The 17,109-nt window shown below is 54.0% G+C and overlaps 1 protein-coding gene across 1 annotated transcript; it reads left to right on the top strand.

Moving 5' to 3' along the window:
• Positions 1–1,402: 1,402 nt before the first annotated feature.
• On the top strand, positions 1,403–10,228 carry STXBP2 (syntaxin binding protein 2). Its single transcript, XM_047777229.1, has 19 exons — positions 1,403–1,530; positions 2,852–2,901; positions 3,191–3,272; positions 3,751–3,827; positions 3,977–4,055; positions 4,147–4,250; positions 4,939–5,087; positions 5,296–5,380; positions 5,468–5,598; positions 5,697–5,804; positions 6,075–6,132; positions 6,283–6,348; positions 6,444–6,524; positions 6,857–6,995; positions 7,737–7,846; positions 8,592–8,687; positions 9,416–9,501; positions 9,614–9,771; positions 10,080–10,228. The coding sequence occupies exons 1-19, from the start codon at positions 1,494–1,496 to the stop codon at positions 10,163–10,165; spliced, it is 1,782 nt and encodes a 593-aa protein (XP_047633185.1). The 5' UTR covers positions 1,403–1,493; the 3' UTR covers positions 10,166–10,228.
• The last annotated feature ends 6,881 nt before the right edge of the window (positions 10,229–17,109 follow it).

The following is a 17,109-nucleotide window of genomic DNA, read 5'->3' as shown; positions in this document are numbered from 1 at the left end:
AAGAAGTTCACTGTGTCCTTTTTTAGATTCCACATATAAGTGATAGCATATGACACTAGTGTCTCACTAACTTCACTTGGCATGATAATTTCTGGGTCCATCCATGTTGCTGCAAATGCCATTACTTCTTTCCTTTTAATGTCTGAGTAATATTCTAACATGTATATGTACCACATCTTTTTTTAATCCACTCCTCTGTCAATGGGCTCTGTTCAACTTTAAGTGCCACCTGGCAGGCTTTCTGATTTTTTTTTCCTTTTTTGCTTTTTATGGCTGCACTCACAGTATATGGAGGTTCCCAGGCTAGGGGTCCAATCGGAACTACAGCTGCCGGCCTACATCAGAGTCACAGCAACACAGGATCTGAGCCATGTGTGTGACCTAACCACAGCTCATGGCAATGCCAGATCCTTAACCCAGTGAGCGAGGCCAGGGATTGAACCCGAAACCTTGTGGTTCCTAGTCGGATTCATTTCCACTGTGCCATGATGGAAACTCCAGCCTTTCTGATCTTATTCACTGCTGGGACTCTACACCTGTCCCATGTAAGTGGCAGAGGGACCAGCACCTGGTTGACTCTTAAACATGATCAGATAAAAGCACCGATCTGGAACTGAACCAGTTCAGGTGTCTTTATTTACACAATGTGTCACACTTTAAATCCAGGACCCCATTTGTCTGGGTGCTGTTGGACTGTGCCCTCTGCCTGACAAGGTGTCAGCCCTTAGTTGGTGCACAGCAGGCGAAGGCCCTGAAATTTGGAGTTGAGTGTGAATTGAGGTGTATGTGAGTGTGCAAGCAGTTGAACATGCCACTGAATCCCTGTGTGTATCAGCAAGATTGTGACAAGCATACTTCCTGGGACAGACTGGTGTTTCCCATTGCAATAGGCCTACTCCTCACGTGGCCTTCAACAAGGGTCTGAGCCGTGGTTTCATTGTCTATCCTCCTCCTGTCAGGATCCATGGAGAATCTGGCACCAGTCCCTAGCACACAGTAGGCGCTGGCTTAGCTCCAGCCATCGCTACAAGCCTCCTCTCCAGTTTCATCAGTTGTTGCCCAAGCCCGCTATTGCTGCTAAACTCGGGTACAGAAGTGACTCACAGTGGCCCCGCGGCTCTGAGTGGGCACACAGTGTCCTTGAGACACAGAGAAACTTCTGGCAGAGTGGAGCTCTGCCTGGGGAAGATTAAGGGATTTTTGCCTTGCAATCCCACTTTCCCGCTGGACACAAGCGAGGGAAGTGTGTCTGAGCTCACGTCTGTGAGCGTGTCCTCGGGATATGCCCCTTCAGGGACTAGGTGCACGTCTACGTGGACACATCCGTGGTCTAGTTCCGCGAAGAACCCTTCTTTCCGAGAACAGACGGCGGGGCGGGGCCAGGTGCGCAGGGGCGGGGCCAGGTCCCGCTGGGCGGGGTCCACGTGGATGACGCGAAGGGCCACGCCCCCACCTTGGGACAGACCCGGAAGCGGCGGCGCCCCTAGGGGAAGATGGCGCCCTCGGGGCTGAAGGCGGTGGTGGGGGAAAGTGAGTGCCGCTCCGGGGACGGGCTCTTGCGTCCCCTGGGGGCGGGGGCTGGGGGCGCACGGACCTTGGGACCCAGGCGGTGGGGAGTCGGGGGCCAGTCTGGGCGTCGAGCACAGGACCTTCGAAGGGGCGGGCGGGGACTTGGCCCTAGCTGGACGTCCCAGCTCCACCGTGAGAGAGCGGAACAAAGTTGGGCGACTGGACTCCGCGAACCCAAGGGGATCAGACTAAGCGGGGCGCAGCCAGGTGCCAAGCCTGGACTCTGGGACCCGCTGGGATGACAGCGAGGGGTTATGGCACAGCTAGACATCCAGAGACCAGGGTCTCTGAGTCAGGCAAAGTCCGACAGGCTGGACCCCTGAGGCCCGGTGATGTGGACTGGGGCCGGGCTGGGTGCGCTGATGAGTGACCCCAGGTGGTGAGAATGCCCAGGGGGCGTGTCCAGGCCGCTATCCAGGTCCAAGAGTAGGGGACGCCTTCCTCCTTCTCCAGTCCCCAGGAGCTCCATGCAGCGGGGCGCGGGGGGGGGGGGACCAGGCGTCCAGGCCTCACGGGCCGGGTTCTTGGAGGGGGGGTGGAGGTCGCTCCCTCCCCCACCTCCGGTAGTTCCGGCCTCAGCAGCTCCTTCCGCCCTGGCCCAGGCTGCCTTGATAACACTGTACATGACAGTCTTGCTGGGCGGAGCTGCCCTGTCCCTTCTACCCACTCCCTTCACTAGGCAGCACGGAGTGTGGCTCAAATGCCCAGCAACCCAACTGAAAAAGGAGCTTCTTATACAGGGGTTAAAGGGGAGGCAGGAAAGCCACTGCTTCCATTTTACAGATGAGACAACTGAGGCTGGAAGTTGAGTAATGGGATGACCACAGCCAGGCACCCCTCAGAGCAAGGATCTAGGGATCCTGAGTTCTGGTCCAGGGGAAACTGATGGAGGTGGAATGAGGGCGTGGCTGAAATCTCACCAAGAGAACTCAAATAGCAAGAGTTCTCTCAAATAGCTGAGGCCAGCTCTGGAGGCAGGTAGACCTGTTATGTGAGTCCTGGCTTTCCAGTTATTTGTTTATCTAAAAGCATTTATCCAGTGGCTACTTATGCTGTAGGCATTTGGCCACTTAGATGCCCAGGGTGCTTAGGCAACTTAACTTCTCTCTGAAACTCAATGTCCTTGTCTATAAATCGAGGGTGACCAGGAACTACCTCACAGGACTAGGGGGAGAAGTTACTGGGAGTTCAGATGGAGGTGCTGCCCTGGACCCAAAAGGTTTTGTGGTGTGGTGGGCCCAGAGGACCCGGCATTCTGAGCCTGGCCCTCACTTCCCTGCAGAAATTTTGAGTGGAGTCATTCGGAGCGTCAAGAAGGATGGGGAGTGGAAGGTAGGAGCAAGACAGAATGCCTTGTCCAAACCCATGGTGGGGACGGGGGGCAGGCCCTGAATGTGGGGTTCCCTCCAGCTCCCTGAGGAGGCTGCTAGTCCACAGAGATGGGATCAGATGGGCAGATCTGGGATAGAGTCATGTGGGGAATGGGGTCCTGGGTCCTCCTGTTCAACCAGCTCTTGAAGCTGTCAGGCCTGTCCACCACTCCAGCCCCTCCTCAAGAAGAGCTTCAGCCTCTCCCGCCCTCTGTTGGTCCACTGGTCCATCTGTCCATCCCTCTGGGCAGGTGCTCATCATGGACCACCCGAGCATGCGCATTTTGTCATCCTGCTGTAAGATGTCAGACATCCTGGCTGAGGGCATCACCAGTGAGTGGACACCCCCACCCCAAGCTGCCCAGATGGGTCCAGAGTGTGGGATCCCCTCAAATTGTCCAGAACTCCCAAAGTATGCAACTTCCTGCATAGACAGCCCTGATTCGCTAGCCCATAATAGGCAGGCTTCCCACACAGGGCTCCCTGACTGCGACCCTTAAGGGGGCAGCCTCCCCAGCTGTGCAACCCCTGTGTGTGGAACCCCATATAGGACTCCCAGGGTGAACTCAGTGTGTGACCCCCAGAGTGTGCAACTTTCTATGGGACATCCCCAGGGGGTATGACTGTGTGACCCCCAAATGTGGAGAACCCTGCCTCTGTAGCTCTTAGCTGTGTGACCCATCACCTGCCTTGGACCCTGAGGGAGGTCACCCTTTCACGTGCCCAAGCATCTAAGCCTCCTTCCCAAGTGTCCAACTTCCTGAGTCTGAGACTCCTTATGGGCCTTGGCCCCATTCTCTCTTCCTACTAGTTGTTGAGGACATCAACAAACGGCGCGAACCCATCCCCAGCCTGGAGGCCATTTATCTGCTGAGCCCCACAGAGAAGGTGCTTATGTGAATGGGTGTGTGTGCATGCGTGCACATGCGTGCATGTCTGCGTGTGTACAGGGGACAGGCAGCAGCTGGGAGACACGGGCAGGGGATGGTCAGGCTAGGGGTAGTGGCCAACCCCGGAAAGTGATCTGCCTTCCCCAGTCAGTGCAGGCCCTGATCGCAGACTTCCGGGGGACACCGACCTTCACCTACAAAGCAGCACATGTCTTCTTCACCGATAGTGAGTGAGGAAAGCCAGGGCTCTGGGGGTCTGGGCCAGGGGGTGTTGGGGCTTCTCTGGCCTGATGCCCCCTATTACCCATGTGGCACAGCCTGCCCGGAGCCCCTGTTCAGTGAGCTGGGCCGCTCCCGTCTGGCAAAGATGGTGAAGACGCTGAAAGAGATCCACCTTGCTTTCCTCCCATATGAGGCCCAGGTACAGTCCAGCCTAGTCCTGGGAGGGGTGGGGGTGGGGTCTGTCACTGAACATCCCAGGTTCCTTCGGAAACAGGCACTGAGACAAGTTAAAGGGGACACTGAACCGGAAAGGAAAGGGGCCAACGCCGGGCAGAATGAGCTTTCTTTTTTTTCTTTCTTTTCTTTTTTTTTTGGCTTTTTATGGCTGTGCCCACAGCATATGGAGGTTCCTAGGCTAGGGGTCGAATCGAGCTACAGCTGCCAGCCTATGCCAGAGCCACAGCAACTCCAGCAACTCCAGATCCGAACCGCATCTGGGACCGCGACACCACAGCTCACAGCAACGCCAGATCTTTAACCCACTGAGTGAGGCAAGGGATTGAACCTATGTCCTCATGGATACTAGTCAGACTAGTTTCCGGAACTCCCAGAATGAGCTCTTACTACTGTGGGCACCTGGAGTTCTGTCCTCCTGGGAAAGGGCAGGGGGCAGTGTAGAGCACATCTCAGTTCCCGCCCACACCGCAGGGGACAGGGGGAAAGTCACCTTCTCCTCTAGGCAATTGTTGGGGGCTGTCCTAGATGTGGCCCCTGGATGGCAAAGAGGCTCTAGAGACCACAGGAAGCCCCCAGGAGTGGCAGCTGGTGGCGGCTGGGGTCCGGAGGGGCGCACCTCCAGCAGGGGCTCTGGCACTGTGTCCTCCCAGGTGTTCTCCCTGGATGCGCCCCACAGCACCTACAACCTCTACTGCCCCTTCCGGGCAGGTGAGCGGGCACGGCAGCTTGAGGTGCTGGCTCAACAAATCGCCACCCTTTGCGCCACACTGCAAGAGTACCCAGCCATCCGCTACCGCAAGTGGGCACCCCCTCCCGAGGATGACTCCTGACTTTGCCCCCCCTCCTGCTTCCAGACTTTAACCTGTCTTCTGACCCCAGCCCCCAGCCTCATCCTGGTCCTTGACTCCCACCCCTAACCCCATCCTTGAGTCCCAGTCTCTGCCCATCCCTCCCTCACCTCATGCCCTGAGCCCCCCCCTCCCCGCTTCTGCCCACCCCACCCTCAGGGGCCCAGAGGATACGGCCCAGCTGGCCCACGCTGTCCTAGCCAAGCTGAACGCCTTCAAGGCCGACACTCCCAGTCTGGGCGAGGTGAGGGGGCTCTCTGGGGAGGAGGGGAGAGGCCCCAGCCAGGATCGGGGTCAATGTTCTCATCCTTGCCCACCCCATGCACCCCAGGGCCCTGAGAAAACTCGCTCACAGCTACTCATCATGGACCGAGCAGCCGATCCCGTGTCTCCACTGCTGCATGAGCTCACTTTCCAGGCCATGGCTTATGACCTGCTGGCCATCGAGCAGGACACGTACAGGTGGGCGGACCCCGGAACTCGCCCTCTGCGATCACTGCAGACCCGGGGCCCGGGTCCTCAGCCAGTGCTCCTAACCCTCAGGTCTCCCAATCCCCCAGGTACGAGACCACTGGGCTCAGCGAGGCCCGGGAGAAGGCTGTGCTGCTGGATGAGGACGACGACCTGTGGGTGGAGCTTCGGCACATGCACATCGCGGACGTGTCCAAGTGCGTGCACGCGGTGGGCGCCCCGGTGTGGGCCCTTCCGCATGCGGTCCCCACCCCCGGGCCCCCATTGTGGACTGGGTGGGTACATGCCTCCTGCTCTGGTTGAGCTTCGCTCCACAAGACACACTCCTCCGCTGGCCTCCCCAGTTAGCGTCCCCGGTCTTGCACTTGGCCTGTGTCCCCTAGCTCCCTTTCCCCTGGCCGTGCAACTCCCAACTCTGCCCCCAAATAACAGTCGTCAACCTCACTCCTGCTTATTCTCACCGTCAGGAAGGTCACAGAGCTCCTGAAGACATTCTGTGAGAGCAAGAGGCTGACCACAGACAAGGTAGGGCGCAGGTCTGCCTGCGTCAGCGTGGGCAGTTTGGGAGGAACGCCCCCCCTCCTCACGGAGGGGGCGGGGCCTCAGTCTGGATCCGGCGCCTGGAGTAGGGGCGTCTGGTAGGCAGGGTCTGCTCACGTTCGGCCCCCTCCCCAGGCCAATATCAAAGACCTGTCCCATATCCTGAAAAAGATGCCGCAGTATCAGAAGGAGCTGAACAAGGTGAGCGGGGGCGCGGAAGCTTCCTCCCTCCAGCTGCCACTGCATCTCCACCTTGACTCGTCTCTGTTACCCCGACTCCCACTCCTACCCCGCAGTATTCTACGCATCTGCATTTAGCCGACGACTGCATGAAGCGCTTCAAAGGTTGCGTGGAGAAGCTGTGCAGTGTGGAGCAGGTGGGGTGGGCTGGGGCAGGGGTGTGGCCTTGTGAGGGGCGGGGCCTGTGGAAAGGCGTTTTGGGGCGGAGTGTGGTCCGGGAGTGGGCAGCTAGGACTTGGGCAAGGGGCGGGGCCTATGGAGAGGTATGTAGGGGGAGGAGGCTGGGGCAGCGAGAGGGTGGAGCCTGTGGAGAGGTGGGGCCTATGTGGACAGGTATAGAACCTTCAGAGACTTGGTACTAGGGTGAAATGAAATACAAAGGTCTTGCCAAGGTCCGTGGGGATGTCCCTGCCCTACCTGGTCCCCCCAACGTAGTGGCTGACCTTGCCCCCCCCACCTTGCCCCGCAGGACTTAGCCATGGGCTCCGACGCAGAGGGTGAAAAGATCAAGGACGCCATGAAGCTGATTGTGCCGGTGCTGCTGGACGCAGCAGTGCCAGCCTATGACAAGATCCGGATTCTCTTGCTCTACATCCTCCTGAGGAATGGTGGGTGGGGATGGGGTGGGGGCGGGGGCGGGGGGCTGGTATACCGCCACTCCGCGCAGCCTCCAGTGGTCCTGGGAATCCCTCAGCCTCACAGTTCTCCTGTCCTTGGGATGTCCCTGCATGCCAGATACTCCAAACCCCACAGCTACTCCTCTGGACCCTGGACCCCCTCCATTGTCTTCTATTGGCATGGAGACCCCCAAATCTATGACGCCTCCAAATGGCCCCCCTCAGATGATTCCACAGGATCCTCCAATCTACCGCCCCCTCTGGGATCCCCATCAAGAATATCCCCTTACAGAGTTCCCATCGTGGCACAGTGGTTAATGAATCCGACTAGGAACCGTGAGGTTGTGGGTTCGATCCCTGCCCTTGCTCAGTGGGTTAAGGATCCGGCGTTGCCGTGAGCTGTGGTGTAGGTTGCAGACGCGGCTCGGATCCCGCCTTGCTGTGTCCCTGGTGTAGGCTGGCGGCTACAGCTCCGATTCGACTCCTAGCCTGGGAACCTCCATGTGCCATGGGAGCAGCCCTAGACATGGCAAAAAGACAAAAAAAAAAAGACTATCCCCTTGCACCACACTGGTGGCTCCCCTGGTCCTGAGGGCCTCCCAACTGCAGGATGCCCCCATCCTGGCCCCAGCACCTCCTCACACCACCCCAACTGCCTCAACCCAGCACAGGGTGACCACCTCTGTACCCCCCCACCCCCCCCATGAGCATCCCATCCCCCACCTCCTCTAGGTGTGAGTGAGGAAAACCTGGCCAAGCTGATCCAGCATGCCAATGTCCAGGCACACAGCAGCCTCATCCGGAACCTGGAGCAGCTGGGGGCCACTATCACCAATGCGGGGGTATGCCATAGTGTCATCAGAGATAGGGCAGAAGTGGGTGTGGGGTGCCTCAGGGTTGGAGGGCACCACCAGGGCGGGCATACATGGGGTGCGATGTGGTTCTTGGGGGACAGAGAGCCCTGAGTGGGGTCTGAGGACCTGGGGACACCAGAGCTGTCCCCAGCTGCAGGGGGGTTGGGTGTAATCAGAACCCCAGTCTTGGTGGTGGTGCCCACAGGGTGCATGTGGTCTGAGTCCCTGGGGCAGGCAGCCAGGTCACCAGCATGGGGCACATGATTGACCCTGGGCTCCTGGAGGGCCACCCACTCTGCCAGAACACACACAGCAGCTTCCTCTGTGCTTGGCTCTCATGTCCCACCTCCCCCAACCCTGCCTCCGCCGTTGGGCTGTGGGCCCCTCTCTCGTTCTCCCCTTGCCTGTCCTCTCTTTCCTAGGCTCCCGTTGTCGCCCTGTCCCCCACCTCTCAGTTCCCCTGAATCCTCCCACGTCTGTCCCCATCTCTCTCTTAATCCTGGCCTTTCCCTTTGTCACACCTCTGTCTCACTGGCTCTGTATTTCCTCTTATTTTCTCTTCCTCACGCTTGCTCTCTGTCTCCCTCACTCCTTTCTGTCTCTTTCTGGTTCTCTGTTCCCTTTCTTCATCTTTGTCTGCAATCTCCCCAAGCCAGACAAGTCCCCAGCACCATCTGTGACCTGCCTCCTTCTCCCCAATTCCCCCACTGGCCCTGCCACGCTCTGCCTGTAGGGCTCTGGGACCTCAAGCCGGCTGGAGCGGAGGGAGCGCTTGGAACCCACCTATCAGCTGTCTCGCTGGACCCCGGTCGTCAAGGATGTGATGGAGGTACATGGGGGGTGGGGCCTGACTTCACCCTCTCCCCCCACTGCTCCGCCATCCAGGCAGTGCTCAGCCTCCTCCATGATCATAGGCCTAAGCCCCGGGGCTTAAGGGAAAATCCCTCATTATGGGCATCCCCATGGCATCCGATTTGCGCTGCCAGGGGGATGTCCCAAGTCCACACGAGAGGAACTGGGGCGCCAGAGGGGTCCTTCGTAGGGGATCCTCATTTCCTCTCCATCCGCTGGTCTCCTTCTCTGTTCCTCTCTAGTCTCTCCTGCCCCTAGAAAGCCCCCTGGGTCCCCTTTGTCCTCCCCATGCCAGCCCCTGCCCATTCTGGGAGCCAAGAGCAACAGCAGCAAAAAGGACCAGGCCAGGGACCAGGCTTTCTGGCTTCCCGGAATCTGTGTGGAGTCCTGGCACCTCTGCCTGCTTGGAGGCCTGTGACCTTGGACCTCTTATCCCGGTGGATCCTGGATGCCTAGACTTCTGGGTCCCTGAGGGGCAGGGAGCTCAGACTGCTGGGTTCCCAAGGGAATGGGTGTCCACACTCCTTGGTACCTGAGGAGCTGGGCAGGAGCAAGGTCCTTAAGGGGCTAGGGGCCCCAGGTTCTGGGTCACCAAGGGGTTGGAAATGCAGAGGGTAGGGCTTCTGCCAGGACCTTGGCTCATGAACACACAGAGGGGGTTCCAGACCCTGGGCTGCTCTCCTCAGTTCCCCACTCTGGCCCCAGGATGCCATGGAGGACCGGCTGGATCGAAAGCTGTGGCCCTTTGTGTCTGACCCCGCCCCCATGCCCAGCTCCCAGGCTGCTGTCAGGTGAGGCCCAGGGCCACCCCCCACCCATGCCCAGGCCTGTGGGGGGTGACGCTTGGTGGTGGGGTGGGGGTCCTTCTTCTCAGACTGACCTCTGCCTGCTTTCCCCACACAGCGCCCGCTTTGGCCACTGGCACAAGAACAAGGCCGGCGTGGAGGCACGAGCTGGGCCCCGGCTTATCATCTACATTGTGGGCGGTGTGTCGATGTCAGAGATGAGGGCTGCCTACGAGGTGACCAGGGCCACTGATGGCAAGTGGGAGGTGCTCATTGGTGAGTGGCGGAGACTGGGGTCCCTGGGCTGGAGGGGGTTCCCTGGGGGACTGATCAGGGGCCTCTGGAGGGGTAGCTTCTGGGAGCCCTGGGTGAGAAGTAGTAGCTGGACTCCCGAGGGGCTAGGGCTTGGCTTCCCAGGGAAGGGGTCAGAGTGGACCCCTCTGTTTCCAGGGGGTGAGACTTCTGAGTCCTCAGAGTCAGGACCTGGTTTCCTGAGACCTCAGGCTGGGGACATGGAGGGGGGCTGTGGAGTGCAGCATCAGGGTCCAAGGCAGCACACCCAGCTCTGCCCTCATGCCCACCAGGCTCCTCCCACATTCTCACACCAACCCGCTTCCTGGATGACCTCAAGATGCTGGACCAGAAGCTGGAGGACATTTCCCTGCCTTGACCCTCTCACCCCCATCTGACCTGCCCCTCTCCCTTTTTGGAGAAATAAACTCCTCCTTTTGAATACTGGCTCCAGGAGTTCCCACTGTGGCACAACAGGATCAGGGGCATTTGTGTGAGGACAGGCACCCAGAAAATGATGCCTGATTCCCACCCCCAGAGAGTTAGACCCCCTTCCTGCTTCTCCTCCCCCACCTCCTTCCCCCAGGGTGTTCACAGGGGCTCCTAACTGCAGGACTTATCAGAGCCTTTACTGGGTATATTAGTTTGCTAGTGCTGCCATAACAAAGTACCACATACAGGGTGACCAAAACAACAGAGATTAGAGACTCACAGTTCTGGAGACTGGGAGTCCAAGACCAAGGTGTTGGCAGAGTTGATTTCTTCTGAGGCCACTCTCCTTGGCTTGTAGATGGCTATCTTCTCCCTGTGTCCTCACACGTTTTTTCCCTTTTGGGTGTGTCTGTGCCCTAATCTCTTCTTATAAGGACACCAGTCATACTGGCTTACAGTCTACTCTAATGACCTCATTTTAACTTAATTATCTTTTGAAAGTCTCATCTCCACATACAGTCACATTCTGAGGCATGGGGGTTAGGACTTCAGCATATGAATTTTCTGGGGACACAGTTCAGCCCATAACACTCAGCTAAAATGAGATGTGAATCTCACCGGGTGAATAACAGAGATGAAGCCCCTTCTCTCTGGGGCACAGACACACATTGACTGGCAATCTACAGCACAGGGGGCCATGGGAGCCCTGAGGACGCTCTAATCCACTTAGCTGGGGGGAAGTCAGGGAAGGCTTCCTGGAGGAGGTGAAGTTGCAGAGAATGAAAATTGGGAAGGGAGGTCAAAGTAAGAGAGTGGAATGGAGCGGGAGGGAAAGGGTCTTGAGGGAGGACAAGATCTGAGAGCCACCTGGGGCCTCAGTGAGCATTTGACCCCCTGCTGAGGAGGGATATGAGCAGGGTCAGATGGGGGCTCAAATCTAATATTGGCCATGTGGCTCAGCTGGGATGGGTGTCTGGGGAGCAAGTCCTGGTTGGTGGGTAAACTGAGTATAGTGCCCCCCCAGTGGAGCGCTACTCATTTCCATCCTGTCACCTCTGCAGTTGTGGCGGGTCCAAGTCTGGGACCCTCTTTTCCAGGGCCCTCCTTCCCCATCCACTGAAGACTTGGCCCTGATTTTGAGGTCACCTATCCTTTTGAGAATTCAGAGAAATCAAAACACACTCTTACCAGAAATGTCGCATGCACAGTTTTGCAGTTTGGGCCTTGGAAAAGCAAAAATCCCTCCTATTCAGCAATTCTAAGAGTTAAATGAAACTCTTAACAGGGCAGAAAGATGGACGTGCAGTCCTCGAGGAGATGGGGTGCAGGAGAGAAAGTGGGTCATCTCAGACCCTTGAGATAGCCTGCCCTGGAAGCACAGCGCCCCTCATGGCCTCCGCAGGGAAGCCTTTCAACCGGCGGGAGACCGAGTGGGAGGGAGATGGTTTTACAGTTCAGCGTTTAAACCAATATTCTGTAATAACCTATATAGGAAAAGAATTTGAAAAAGAAAGGATATATTTATGTGTGTAACTGAGTCGCTTTGCTGTACACAGAAACTAACATTCTCAAAAGGATAGGTGACCTCAAAATCAGAGCTAAGTCTTCAGTGGATGGGGAAGGAAGGCCCTGGGAAAGAGGGTCCTGGACTTGGACCCGCCACAACTAACATTACATTGTAAGTCAACTATACTCCAATACATGTTTTTTAAATCATCAAAATAAAAAACTCGCCTCCCTGCGAAGCCACGGTTTTCCTCGAGGGCTTGCTTAGGTAGGTAAGCGCTGTGAGCGCCGGGGGGCACTGTGGTTCAATTCGCTGGTCCCTTTGATCTTCCACGTCTGACTTGGGCCACTCTAATTAGAGCCGGCGGAGGGGGAAGTAGGTCAAGAGTTACTCGGTAGTTCTCACAGCCAACGGAACTGCGTTGCTTAAATTGCCTCAGCCCCTGCCCTGTACCTAGATGATGTCGTAAAGTCTCCCATCTAAGGACGTTTTGATCCCACAAATACTCATGAACCACCCCCTTCCCCCTCTCCATGGGCCGCAACAGCCGGTGGTGTCAGACCCTGATCACATCCCAGGCATCACGTCAAGGCCTCCACACGCGTTACACAGAATTCTCAAAACCCTCCTATGAGAATAAAATCTCTGCGTTCTACGATGCATCACCTGGGGGCTCCAAGATGTCATGTTTCCAGGATTGATGGGTGGGTTTTAGGGAGGAGGTGGAGTGGGGGCGGGGTGGTGTCCCCGGTTTCCCAACAATTCTCTACTAAAAGGTATTAGCAGCCATCTCTTCCTGCCAGTATCTCTTTTTTTTTAATGTTTTTTTTTTCCTTTGGGGGGGTAATTAAAAAATTTTGTTTTATCTTTTTTTTTTTTCCTTTTTTTTAGGGCTGCATCCGTGGCATATGGAAGTTCCCAGGCTAGGGATCCAATTGGAGCTGTAGCTGCCAGGCTTGGTCACAGCAACTCGGATCCAAGCCTCGGCTGCTACCTATACACCACAGCTCAGGGCAACGCCAATCCTTAACATACTGAGTGAGGCCAGGGATGGAACCCAAAACCTCATGGTTCCTAATCGGATTCGTTTCTGCTGCACCAGGATGGGAACTTCCGTCTGTTATATCTCTTGAGGATTATTTTAATCTTGTCTTTCCTCCCATTGGAATTAGCTGAGATCCTTTTTGAAAGGACTGTCCCTCTGCAACTACTGCTGTTGCTTTGTACGGAGAGTAACAACCTGATGCCTTTTCTTACATATTATTTGTGGGTGTGGGTTAGTATAATTGAGTCACTTTGTTGTACCCTTGAAACTAACACATTGTAAATTAACTATACTCCATATAAACTAAAAATAAAATTGAAAAAAATGTGAGGAGGGGAGATAAATGAGGAGTTTGGGATTAACATATGCACAGTATATAACATAGGTAAACAATGAGGACCTACTCTATAGCACTATACTCAATATTTCATAATAACCTATAAGGAGAAAGAATCAAAAAAGAATATACATGTATAACTGAATCACTTTGCTGTACCCTTGAAATTAACACATCTTAAATTTACTATACTTCTGTTGTGGCTCAGTAGTAATAAACCCAACTAATATCCACCAGGATATGGGTTCAATCCTTGGCCTCACTCAGTGGGTTAAGGATCCCTTGTTGCCATGAGCTGCAGTGTAGGTCACAGACACGGCTTGGATTCCAAGTTGCTGTGACTGTGGCATAGACCAGCAGCTGCAACTCCGATTTAACCCCTAGCATAGGAACTCCCATATGCCGCAGGTGTGCCCCTAAAAACAAACAAACAAAAATACCTCAATTTTTAAAAAAGGTAGGGAGTGGGACCTTAAAAAGAAAAAAGAAAAAACACGTTAAAAAAAGTCAAAATTTAAATATTTATGGTACATCAGACAATAGGAACTAACCCTCCATCCAAGGGGAAGGAAAATATACATTCACACAAAGACTTGCCCAGGGCTGTTCATAGTATTATTCATAATAGCCAAAAGGTTCAAACAATCCAAAAGCCCATTGAACGGTGAATGGAGGAGTTCCCTGGTGGCTCAGTAGGTTAAGGACCTGGCTTGTCACGGCAGTGGTTCCTGTCGCTACTGTGGTGAGGGTTCGTTCCCTGGTCTGGGAACTTCAGCATGTTGGAGGGCATGGCTGAAAATAAAAACTGGTGAATAGAAATCAATAGGGTATATCCATGCAATGGAACACTGCTCAGTCAAGGACCAAAATATATGTTAGGGCATGAATGAATGAACCTTTAAAAAACACTCTGCTGGAGTTACCACTGTGTCGCAGTGGGGTCGGCTGCATCTTGGAAGCTCTCGGATGCAGGTTCGAATTCCAGCCCGGCACAGTGGGTTGAGGATCTGGTGTTGCCACACTTGCAGCTTGGGTCTGATTCCTGGCCTCAGAACTCCATATCCACCAAGGCAGCCAAAGAAAAAAAAAAAACCCAAAACAAACAAAAAAACAAGTAAAAAACATGCTACGTTAAGTGAAAGCAGCTTGATGCAAAAAGATTACAATATTGTATCACTCCATTTATTTATTTTTGCTTTATAGGGCCACACCTGCAGCATATGGAGGTTCCCAGGCTAGGGGTCGAATTGGAGTTGCAGCTGCCAGCCTATGCCACAGAATTGGATCATGTGATGGCTGTGCAACCTGATAAAATTTACTACAGATCCTTGAGTAGTAAATGGATGCATTTTGTTGTATGTATTTTTTTGGGGGGGAGGATCCTTTTGTTGTTTAGGGCTGCACCTGCAGCATATGCAGTTTCCCAGGCTAAGGGTCGAATTGGAGTTGTAGCTGCTCTCCTCCGCCAGAGCCACAGCAACGCCAGATCTGAGCCATGTCTGCTACCTACACCACAGCTCACAGCAACACCAGATTCTTAATCCACTGAGCAAGGCCAGGGATCGAACCCGTGTCCTCATGGATGCTAGTCAGATTTGTTTCCACTGAGCCACAACGGGAAGTTTTTTTGTCTTTTTAGGGCCGAACATGGAAGTCCCCAGGCTAGGGGTAAAATTCGAGCTGTAGCTGCCAGCCTATGCCACAGCCACAGCAATACCAGATCCCAGCCATATCTGCAGTCTACACCACAGCTCATAGCAACCCCAGGTCCTTAACCCACTGATCGAGGCCAAGGATTGAACCTGCATCTTCATGGATACTAGTTGGGTTCAGTACCACTGAGGCACGATGGGAACTACTGTTTTATTGTTTTGTTTTTATTTTATTTTTTATGGTCACACCCATGGCATATGAGTTCCCCGGCCAGGGACTGAATCTGAGCCACAACTGCGACCTACCTCACTGCTTTAACCCACTGTTTCTGGCCAGGGTTCAAACTTGTACCTCCATAGCGACTGGAGCCGCTGCAGTCAGGTTCTTAACCTACTGTACCACAGTGGGAACGCTGGTATGTAAATTATACTTCAATAAAGCTGCTTTGAAAAGGAACAAAAGAGGGAGGCGTTCCTGTGGTGGCTCAGTGGGTTAAGAACCCAACACTGCCTCTGTGAGGATGCCGGTGGGATCCCTGGCCTTGATCAGTGGGTTAAGGATCTGGTGAAACCCTTGGGACTCTGGCAGAGCAAGAAGTGCCCCAGGTCTCAGGGGGAGGGGCTGAGTAGCAGGAAAAGGAAATGACTGTGACTCAAGGAAAGCTGTGACAGTGAGGACCCCGGAGAAGGGAAGCCAGGGTCCCCGGGGAGCCCCATTGTGGAGCAAGCAAGGCAAGCTTCCCTATTTTTTTTTTTTTTTGAAAAGTTGCTCAAAATCTGAAAACACAAGTTAACCAACAGCTACTGCCAAGAATATTGTGAAAAGGGATCTGGGGGTGAGGAAATAGCCCCGTGAGTGGGAAGCTTCCAGGGCTGAGGTGCAGTAGGTACTGGACAGGAAGTCCTGGCTGGGGGCCCTTTGGACCTTGGGTGACGACAGTTCCCTTTGGAGACCACTCAGTGTTAGTAGCTGGGGAAATCCTGAGAAAAACCATAACCAAAAAAAAGGGGGGGGGGGACACATTTATGAGGCATTCACTATGTGTTGTGTTCCGTTCTGCATCTATGCAGATTCCCATAAATTACTCGTTGGATGAAATAAGTCAGATGGAGAAAGAAAAACTGTATGATCTCATTTATATGTGGAATCTATATTTCCTCTGCAGCTTTAAGTTTTTTTTTCTTTTCTTTTTTTTTTTTTTTGGCCACCTCGAAGCGTATGGAGTTCCCTGGGCCAGGATTCAGATCCTAGCCACAGTCGAGACTTAAGCCACAGCTGCAGCAACATCAGATCCTTAACCCACTGTGCTAGGTCAGGGATCGAACCTTCGTCCCAGCGCTCCAGAGATGTTGCCGAGCCCATTGCCCCACTGCAGAAACTCCGGCATTGTTAAATGTAAGGTGTACAAGTTAATGATTTAATACATACACACTGATAAATGAAATATGCCCTTTTTTGGGTTTGTTTTTACTTTTTTGGCCATGCCCAAGGCCTGTGGAAGTTCCTGGGTCAGAGACTGAACCCATGCCACAGCAGTGACAACCCCCGATCCCCAACCCACTAGGCCACCAAGGAACTCTGAAATGTCCACATAGTGAGATCTGGGGAAGTTACTGTGGCTTACACATGAGTTAATTTGAATTTTAGGCTAGCTACAATAGCCTGTCTGTGGCCTATCAAACATACAATGTACATCAGCTTTGATTTTTAAAGAAAAGTTTTGCTGTATAGTAGAAATTAGCACATCATAAAAAACTATATTATAATTTAAAAAAGGACAAAAACATTTTTTTTTTTCTTTTGGGCCCATGGCACGTGAAAGTTCTTGGGGCCAGGGATTGAACCTGTGCCCAACTGCTGCAGTGACAATGATCCTTAACCTGCTGCACCACAAAGGAATTCCCAGAAAAAGGTCTTAATGAAAAGGGTGCACTGACCAGAAGTAAAGACTGTCCATGTTCAAAAAAGAACAAGATTAGGAGTTCCTGTCCTGGCTTATGGAGAACGAATCTAACTAGCACCCATGAGGACACAGGTTCAATCCCTGGCCTTGCTCAGCGGGTTAAGGATCTGGCGTTGTCGTGAGCTGTGGTGTAGGTCACAGATTTGGCTCAGATCCTGTGTTGCTGTGGCTGTGGCGTAGTTACAGGTCCGATTCGACCCCCAGCCTGGGAACCTCTATGTGATGCAGGTGCAGCCCTAAAAAGACCAAAGAAAAAAGAAAAAAAAAATTATACGCTTTCCTTCCTAAGATGTCCATGCTGCTCCTCCTTTGATGATAAGACTCCCTCCCTGGCACCAAGGCCATACTGACTTGCTGTGTACATGCTGATCTGGTTTTTTGGGAAA

The sequence above is a fragment of the Phacochoerus africanus genome, chromosome 4 (assembly GCF_016906955.1).
Source record: "Phacochoerus africanus isolate WHEZ1 chromosome 4, ROS_Pafr_v1, whole genome shotgun sequence".
Lineage (NCBI taxonomy): Eukaryota > Metazoa > Chordata > Mammalia > Artiodactyla > Suidae > Phacochoerus > Phacochoerus africanus.
Note: the sequence above shows the minus strand (reverse complement) of the source record. Positions and strands in the feature narration are given on the sequence as shown.